The 10,394-nt window shown below is 49.1% G+C and overlaps 1 protein-coding gene across 1 annotated transcript; it reads right to left on the minus strand.

The window, feature by feature from the left end:
• Positions 1-6,965: 6,965 nt before the first annotated feature.
• Positions 6,966-9,991, minus strand: LOC121855225 (translation initiation factor IF-2-like). The gene is made up of 2 exons (XM_042350094.1): positions 9,749-9,991; positions 6,966-7,511 (listed from the first exon to the last, which is right to left on the minus strand). Exons 1-2 carry the CDS (start codon positions 9,989-9,991, stop codon positions 6,966-6,968), a joined length of 789 nt encoding a protein of 262 aa, XP_042206028.1.
• Between the last annotated feature and the right edge of the window lie 403 nt (positions 9,992-10,394).

The following is a 10,394-nucleotide window of genomic DNA, read 5'->3' on the forward strand; positions in this document are numbered from 1 at the left end:
CTTCACCATCACCTTCTCCTCACCACCCATCCTAAGACCTTCACCATCACCTTCTCCTCACCACCCATCCTCGGACCTTCACCTCACCACCTCCTCCTCACCACCCATCACAAGACCTTCACCATCACCTTCTCCTCACCACCCATCCTAGGAACCTTCACCATCACCACCTCCTCCCTCACCACCATCACAAGACCTTCACCATCACCTCCTCCTCACCACCATCCTAGACCTTCACCATCACCTTCTCCTCACACCCATCCACAGACCTTCACCATCACCTTCTCCTCACCACCCATCACAAGACCTTCACCATCACCTTCTCCTCCACCACCCATCACAAGACTTTCACCATCACCTCCTCCTCACCACCCATCACAAGACCTTCACCATCACCTCCTCCTCACAACTCACAAGACTTTCACCATCACCTCCTCCTCACCACCCATCCCAAGACCTTCACCATCACCTTTTCCTCACCACCCATCACAAGACCTTCACCATCACCTCCTCCTCATCACCCATCTAAGAACTTCACCATCACCTCCTCCTCACCACCCATCACAAGACTTTCACCATCACCTCTCTCCTCACCACCCATCAAAAGACCTTCACAATACCTCCTCCTCACCACCCATCACAGAACTACCATCACCTCCTCCTCACCACCCATCACAAGACCTTCACCATCTTTCTCTCCACCCATCTAGACTTTCTCCTCCTCCTCCTCCCCATCACAAGACCTTCACCATCACCTCCTCCTCACCACCCATCCAAGACTTTCACCATCACCTCCTCCCCTCACCACCATCACAAGACTTTCACCATCACCTCCTCCTCACCACCATCTAAGATTCACCATCACCTGTTCCTCACCACCCATCACAAACCTAACCTCCTCCTCACCACCCATCACAAGACCTTCACCATCACCTCCTCCCTCACCACCCATCACAAGACCTACCATCACCTCCTCCTCCCCACCACCCATCACAATGCTCTTCACCTCCTCCTCACCCATCACAGACCTTCACCATCATCTCCTCCTCACCACCATCTGAGCCTTCACCATCACCTTCTCCTCCTCATCACCACCATCACAAGACCTTCACCATCACCTCCTCCTCACATCCACAAGACCTTCACCATCACCTCCTCCTCACCACCCATCACAGACCTTCACCATCACCTTCTCCTCCTACACCATCACAAGACCTTCCCATCCTTCTCCTCACCACCCATCCACAAGACCTTCACCATCACCTCCTCTCACCACCATCACAAGATCTTCACCATCACCTCCTCACCACCCATCTAAGACCTTCACCATCACCTTCTCCTCCTCCTCACCACCCATCACAAGACCTTCACATCACCTTCTCCTCACCACCCATCCTAGAACCTTCACATCCTCCTCCTCACCACCATCACAAGACTTCACCATCACCTTCTCCTCACCACACACAAGACCTTCACCATCACCTTCTCCTCCTCCCATCACAGACCTTCACCATCACCTCCTCCTCACCACCCATCACAAGACCTTCACCATCACCTCCTCCACCACCCATCACAAGACCTTCACCATCACCTTCTCCTCACCACCCATCATAAGACCTTCACCATCACCTCCTCCTCCACCACCCATCTAAGACCTTCACCATCACCTCTCTACACCATCTCAAGACCTTCACCATCACCTTCTCCTCACCACCCATCACAAGACCTTCACCATCCTCCTCCTCACCACCCATCACAAGACCCATACCATCACCTTCTCCTCACCACCATCCCAAGACCTTCATACCTCTCCTCACCACCCATCAGACCTTCACCATCCTTCTCCTCCCCCCCCCATCACAAGACCTTCACATCACCTTCTCCTCACCACCATCACAAGACCTTCACCATCACCTTCTCTCCTACCCATCACAAGGCCTTCACCATTACCTCCTCCTCACCACCATCAAAGACCTTCACCATCACCTTCTCCTCACCACCCATCACAAGACCTTCACCATTACCCCCTCCTCACCACCCATCACAAGACCTTCACCATCACCTTCTCCTCACCACCCATCACAAGACCTTCACCATCACCTTCTCCTCCTCCTCACCACCCACATCCTGAGACCTTCACCATCACCTTCTCTCCTCCTCACATACAGACCTTCCCACCATCATCTCCTCCTCACCACCCATCACAAGACCTTCACCATCACCTTCTCCTCACCACCCATCACAAGACCTTCCACATCACCTTCTCCTCCCACCCATCACAAGACCTTCACCATCACCTTCTCCTCTACCCATCACAAGACCTTCCCATCACCTTCTCCCTCACCACCCATCACAAGACCTTCACCATACCTTCTCCTCTACCATCAAAGACCTTCATCACCTTCTCCTCACCACCATCCTCAAGACCTTCACCATCACCTCCCTCCTCCACCACCATCACAAGATCTTCACCATCACCTCCTCCTCACCACCCATCACAAGACCTTCACCATCACCTTCTCCTCCTCCCTCACCACCCATCCTGACCTTCCATCCTTCTCCTCACCACCATCCACAAGACCTTCACCATCACCTCCTCCTCACCACCATCACAAGACCTTCACCATCACCTCCTCCTCACCACCCATCACAAGACCTTCACCATTACCTTCTCCTCACCACCCATCACAAGACCTTCACCATCACCTCCTCCCTCACCACCCATCACAAGACCTTCACCATCACCTTCTCCTCACCACCCATCACAGACCTTCACCATCACCTTCTCCTCCTCCTCACCACCACCCTTCCCATCACCTTCCTCACCTCCTCCTCCCCATCACAAGACCTTCACCATCACCTCCTCCTCAACCATCACAAGACCTTCACCATCACCTCTCTCACCATCGACTTCACCATCACCTCCTCCTACACCCATCACAAGACCTTCACCATCACCTCCTCCTCAACCCATCACAAGACCTTCACCATCACCTTCCCTCCTCACCACCCATCTGGAACCTTCACCATCACCTCACCTCCTCCTCCACCCATCCTAGGCCTTCACCATCACCTCCTCCTCCTCACCACCCACTCACAAGACCTTCACCATCACCTCCTCCTCACCACCCATCACAAGACCTTCACCATCACCTTCTCCTCCTCCTCACCACCCATCACAGACCTTCACCATCACCATCTCCTCCTCCTCCCCACCACCATCACAAGACCTTCACCATCACCACCTCCTCCTCACCACCCATCACAAGACCTTCACCATCACCTCCTCCTCACCACCCATCCTAACCTTCACCAACCTTCTCCTCCTCCCTCACCACCCATCACAGACCTTCCCATCACCTCCTCCTCACCACCCATCCAAGACCTTCACATCACCTCTCTCCTCCTCACCACCATCTAAGACCTTCACCATCACCTCCTCCTCACCACCCATCACAAGACCTTCACCATCACCTCTCCTCACCACCCATCACAAACCTTCACCATCACCTCCTCCTCCCCACCACCATCACAAGACCTTCACCATCCTCCTCTCACCACCCATCCTGGACTTCACCATCACCTCCTCCTCACCACCCATCACAAGACCTTCACCATCACCTCCTCCTCCCTCACCACCCATCCACAAGACCTTCACCATCACCTCTCCTCCTCACCACCCATCACAGACCTTCACCATCACCTCTCCTCCTCCTCACCACCCATCACAAGACCTTACCATCACCTCCTCCTCACCACCCATCACAAGACCTTCACCATCACCTCCTCTCACCACCATCACAAGACCTTCACCATCACCTCCTCCTCACCACCCATCTGAGCCTTCACCATCACCTCCTCCTCACCACCCATCACAAGACCTTCACATCCTCTCCTCCTCACCACCCATCACAGACCTTCACCATCCTCCTCCTCCTCCACCACCCATCACAAGACCTTCACCATCCTCCTCTCCTCCCCACCATTTCCTCCTCCTCCTCCCACCCATCACAGACCTTCACCATCCTCTCCTCCCCCTCCCCATCCCTCCTCCTCACCACCCATCACAAGACCTTCTGTCCCCACCTCTCCCCTCCTCCTCACCATTTCCTCCTCCTCCTCACCACCCATCACAAGACCGTCACCATCACCTCCTCTTCTCCCTCAACTTTATCTCGCGTTCACAATAACAAGAACCAAGACAACAACAACAACTACGAAAATAAAAACAAGCCAAAAACATCCTGATCATTTTTCTACACCGGCGTCTTCAAAGAGAGACAACAAATTCGGCTGCATTAGATGAGACGCGTGTTCAAAGGCGCCAGGGAAAACAGAGATTAGTTGGCAGAGCCAGAGTGACGACAGGGGCAAGAGGTCCTTGAGCTTGTGTTAAGGTGATGTGTTTATCGTCGTGGTGTAGTGTAGTGCTAAATAAGGGAGGTGATGTTGTTGTCTTATATACAAACAAGAATTGGTGCTTTGTGTGTGTGTGTGTGTTTACGGGGATTAGCCCACCAGGCACAGGTCACTCACCCACATCGAGGCCTGGGGACGGAAATATAATAATAATATTAACAATAATAATAATTTATAATTTATAATAATAATAATAATAATAATAATAATAATAATAATAATAATAATAATAATAATAATAATAATAATAATAATAATAATAATAATAATAATAATAATAATAATAATAAATAACCATATATAAATACAAAAACGAAAAAAAATAATAATAAAGAGTGAGAAACGATATACATTATGTATGTTGTGATGTCAAAGTAAGAGAAACAATTGAAACCCTGCAATTGTGTGTAAATGAGGCAGAAAGTCATATCAGCAACCTGGGACTTGGTCACAATTTTCGTGATGCCATATGGCAGCAGGGTCTACCATAGACAACACATTATGCTTCCAATATCTTCCCAGGCGGTAGTACCTCCCTGTTTGGTAGCTGCCTACTACTTTCTTCCTTACAAGGGTATCACTTTAAGATGATATTTTACGAACACACACACACACACACACACACACACACAAAATACCTCTCACTGAAAGGTTTAATAAACTGGATTCTCTTTTTGTTTTCCATCAAGTCTTAACTCACACTCTGGGTAGTTTATTGTTGTTATGACCATTAGGTTCTCGTCCTTCAGTAGCTGAGTTAACGAGATAAACTTTGTCGATTTTTCTTCCTACTTTGCAACCTCTGCCAGCTCTAAACCTCCGAGTGGTACAGTACTTTATTTGTGCGGTACTCTATATACGCGGTACTTGACTTACGCAGAACTTCTCACCACAGAAGCACTTTGTGAAGCCTTCTCGTAGTGGGTGAACTGCAGCAAGATTTATGTTCTCTGCGTTAAAAAATAACTATTTACCATGGAACGTTTTCACAGAATGGTCAATCTTAAATAAGGGCGAAGTAAAACCAGCGAATATAATAACTTAAAATAATTAAGTTAAACTTATTTATAATGCATCCGAGAAACAATAATGACACAATAACTAAATAGCAGATTTGATCAGTATGAAAATTTACCCGTCGACACAACATACGTAATACCATTAAACCCACAATGAAATCAGTTACAATATACAGTGCTTATTCTAGTGGAACAGTAGCACTTTAATATACATTAAGTGAAAACAGTTCACACAATATAAATAACAATGACTCGTATTGTCCACAATCTGACTGACTTTTACCGGGTGGTTACTGGTTAACACAACACCAAACCTCGAATGAATGAGTCGAAGCATTAACTAAGGCTTCGACTCATCCAGTATGGTCAATAAGATGACCCAGTGTGGCGACGCTTGGCAGTCTCCGTCACACTTTTGTCCTTAACCACTAGATGGCATCATCTACCTGAAAACATTGTGTACGGCTGATTTATCACATAGGTAGATGTAGACATGTTTTCAGTACATAAATAACAGTAGGAAAAACTCAACATCGTAGACATAAGATACTCTAGTAAAATTACATGATTCCCCAAAAACAACAAAATACAAATAACAAAATGTACTTAATTATTTATGAAATTCAATTTCCAAGTGTCGTAACAGTAGTGAAGAAATGAACAAATTTTTATATATTTTTTATGTTTTTTTTTACTTGAGGATTTTGGCCGAGTTATCTGCTGGCTGAATTTTCATGAAGAATTATGATGGTTAATATATACACCTCTGTCTCTCTCGCTTTCTCTTCTCTTCTCTATCTCTCTATGTCTGTCCTTTCTCTCTCTCTCTATCTTCTCTTTCTCTATTCCTCTCATCTCTCTTTCTTCTCGTTCTATGTTTCTCCTCTCTCTCTCTCTCCTTCTATTTCTCTCCGTCTCTCCTAACACACTCTTTTTTCTCTTTCTCTCTACGTTTCTCCTCTCTCTTTCTCTTCTCTCATTTTCTCTGTCTTTTCTGTATCTCTACCTTTTTCTCCTTCTCTCTCTCTCGCTCTCTGCCCAATTCTCTCACTTTCTATCTCTCTCTTTTCATTCGCGTAAAAACGAATTACCGCTGATAACTGCAGAGAAAGCGCCAACACGTGACAGCAGTTAGCGGGTCAGGACAAGAGTGATGTAAGGCAATCCCGAGCACAAAGACGCGTGCATGAGCTAACCTCTCTAAGCACTGAGATTAACACAGTGAAGATAACCCCGATTTAAAACTATTCCCAAGCACAAGAGATGGGTGCTTGGCGGGGGGGTGCATGAATTAGCCAGGGCAGTGGGGAGATTGGTAAAAGGGGGGCAGAGGCTTATGGCGGACAGCGGTAATGGACTTTGATTGAAATGGGAATGAGAGGACGACAACCAAGCTCCCCTCCCCACTTCACTTCACCCTCCTCCTCTCTCTCCCCTGCCCCAGTGTTGGTCGGCGGCCACTCGCCTCCCACCACACTTACCATGACAAAGACAGAGCGAGCTGCCTCAGGGGAAGGGTTGTGGGTCTCAGGGGTCCTGCTGCCTTGACGGGGCGCCTCTGTCTTGCTGCCTTGACGGGAGCGCCTCTGTCTTGCTGCCTTGACGGGAGCGCCTCTGTCTTGCTGCCTTGACGGGGCGCCTCTGTCTTGCTGCCTTGGCGGGAGCACCCTGTGGAGCGGGGCGCCTCTGTCTTGCCTTGGCAGCCGCCTGTCTTGCTGCCTTGACGGGGCGCCTCTGTCTTGCTGCCTTGACGGGCGCCTCTGTCTTGCTGCCTTGACAGGGAGCGCCTCTGTCTTGCTGCCTTGGCGGGAGCGCCTCTTTGCTGCTGCCTTGACGGGAGCGCCTCTGTCTTGCTGCTGCCGGGGCGCTCTTTCTTGCTGCCTTTGGGGGACCGCCTGTCATGCTGCCTTGAGGGGCGACACACTCTGTCTTGTTGCCTTGACGGGAAACAGCTGTTTTGCTGCCTTGACGGGGGCGTCTCTGTTTTGCTGCCTTGACGGGGGACGCCTCGCTCTTGCTGCCTTGGCGGGGTTGTCTCTGTCTTGCTGTCTTGACGGAAGCGCATCTATCTTCCTGTCATGACGGGAGCGCCTGAGTCTTGCTGCCTTGACTAGGGACGCCTTTGTCTTCACGGGGGGCGCCTCTGTCTAGCTGCCTTGACGGGGACGCCACTGTCTTGCTGCCTTGATGGGGCGCCTCTGTCTTGCTGTTTTGACGGGGTCACCCTTGTCTCACTGACTTGACGGGAAGCGCCTCTATTTTGCTGCCTTGACAGGGGACACCTCTGTCTTGCTGCCTTGACGGGGGCGCCTCTGTCTTGGTGCGTTGATGGGAGGCGCCTCCGTCTCGCTGCCTTGACAGGGACGCCTGTCCTTCTCCCTTGACGGGGGTTTCTGTCTGATTTGGCTCTGTTCCTCTGTATTGACAGGAAGTGCCTCTGTTTATCTTGACGGGAGAATTTCACAGCGGCTTATCTACTTACCTGTGTGTCTGCCTGTCTGTCTGTTTGTCTGTCTATCTCACAAACACACACACGAACACTTGCCCACATCACACACTTACCATGACAAAGCCAAGGCGAGCTGACCAGGGAGAGACTCTGTCTTGTTATAAAGGGGGAGTAGTCATGGAGGATGTGTCTGTCTGTCTCCTCTCTGCTTTTTCTTCAGTGTCGCTGTTTTCCTTTATCTGTATGTGTGACTATCTACCTCTTTTTCTACTTATCGCTCCCCCTCACTTCTCTCGCTCGCTCTTTCTCTTCTTCTATATTTCATTGTTTATCTATGTATATCTTTCTGTCATTCTTTTAGTTCGTTAGTGCGTCTGTCTGTCTGTCTGTCTCATATATTTAAAATATTGGAACAAATGCAGGCTTCATTACACACACACACACACACACACACACACACACACACACACACACACACACACACACACACACACGAGATAAAAACTCCCACAGAAATGAAAACTTGATTTGACACTTATTCATAAAACATGAAATTCTATAAAATATTCATCAGGTAGCGCTCAAAATTTTTTCTTGAATACTATATTTTGATGATAATGTAATAATCTGGTTGTCACGTTTTTCGTTCAGTAACTATGTTGTGAATTAATAAAAAAAATCGTGTGTACATATATGAAACAGATCGAAAAGTGTGGCGTAAATAATTAATTGAAAGACCAAATTGAATTAGTTGACGATAGAATTGAAGCTGATACAAACACAATACGTGGCTGAAGACACAATCACTACTTACAAAACGTTAGAGTAAAAAGTGATAACTTACAAGATACATACATGAGGAGTTTTTACTAAGAAAATACTTAATGTGAAAAGAGATACACTTACAAAATAAGTAAAATGAGGAGAGATACACTTAGAAAATACTTAAATCGAGCTCAGGTCGCTCCCAAACACGTGTCTTAACGCCTAGTACACGACGGAATAAAGGCCAATATTTCCCAACATGAAAGTGTATGAAAAATGTTAAGAATAAAATTATCTCCAGTAAGACCCCAGGAGATTTATGCCACGTCAGGGCTTCAAGGTATCCTCGATCATATGCCCTGAAGACAGTCAGGTCAAGAGTCAGAAGAGCCCCTCGAGCTAGGAAGAAAATTGTCTTCTTCACCAATAGCTCCATTTATTACGGTCGACAGATCATTTTCGCGAGACCTCAAGTTTGGAGTTGAGACAAGAGGTGTAAGTAAGGTTGAAGCTTGAGTGTCAGTAGTCACTTATTTTTTGAGGGTTTGGGCATATTGTACTCAAGATGGTGACGCTGGTGATGGTGATGGTGACGCTGGTGATGGTGACGCTGGTGATGGTGACACTGATGATGGTAGCGCTGGTGACGGTGGCACTAAGGATGGTGGCGCTGATGGTGACGCTGGTGATGGTGACACTGATGATGGTAGCGCTGGTGACGGTGGCACTGAGGATGGTGGCGCTGATGGTGATGTGATGGTGATGGCGCTGGTGATGGTGGTGGCGCTGGTGATGGTAGTGATGGTGACGGTGACAGGTGGCGTTGGTGATGGTGCGGTGCCAGATGGTGGTGGCGCTGATGGTGATGTGATGGTGATGGCGCTGGTGATGGTGGTGGCGCTGGTGATGGTAGTGATGGTGACGCTGGTGATGGTGGCGTGGCGTTGGTGATGGTGGTGGCGCTGGTGATGGTGGTGTTTGGTGATGGTGGCGTAATGGTGACGCTGGTGATGGTGGTGGCGCTGGTGATGGCGGACGGTTGCGATGGTGGTGGCGCTGGTGATGGTGAAGCAATGGTGACGCTGGTGATGGTGACACTGATGATGGTAATGGTGGCGCTGGTGATGGTGACGCTGGTATATGCTGCTGCTGACGCAGACGCTGGTGACGGTGCTGCTGCCGATGGTGACGCTGGTGATGGTGATTTTGCAGTGATAGTATGATGCTGGCGCTGGTGATGGTGACGCTGCTGATGGTGATGCTGGTATTGGCACGCTGGTGATGCAGCACGCTGGTGACGCTGATGATGGTGACGCTGGTGACGCTGATGGTACGCCATATAAGTGACGATGGTGACGCTGGTGACGCTGATGATGGTGGCGCTGGTGATGGTGATGGCGCTGGTGATGTGTGGCGCTAGTACGTGTAGTAATGGTGACGCTGGTGATGGTGACACTGATGATGGTAATGGTGTTTGGTGATGGTGACGCTGGTGATGGTGCTGGCTGCTGATGGTGACGCTGGTGATGGTGCTGCTGCTGATGGTGACGCTGGTATGCATGGGTATAGTGGTGATGTTTATGCCGCACGGTGACTTCGCTGATGGTGATGTTGCGATGGTGACGTTGGTGATGGTGACGCTGGTGACGCTGATGATGGTGACGCTGGTGACGCTGATGGTGACGCTGGTGATTGTGACGATGGTGACGCTGGTGATGGTGACGCTGATGATGGTGACGCTG

The sequence above is a fragment of the Homarus americanus genome, unplaced genomic scaffold (genome assembly GCF_018991925.1).
Source record: "Homarus americanus isolate GMGI-L3 unplaced genomic scaffold, GMGI_Hamer_2.0 scaffold55547, whole genome shotgun sequence".
In the NCBI taxonomy this organism is placed as follows: domain Eukaryota; kingdom Metazoa; phylum Arthropoda; class Malacostraca; order Decapoda; family Nephropidae; genus Homarus; species Homarus americanus.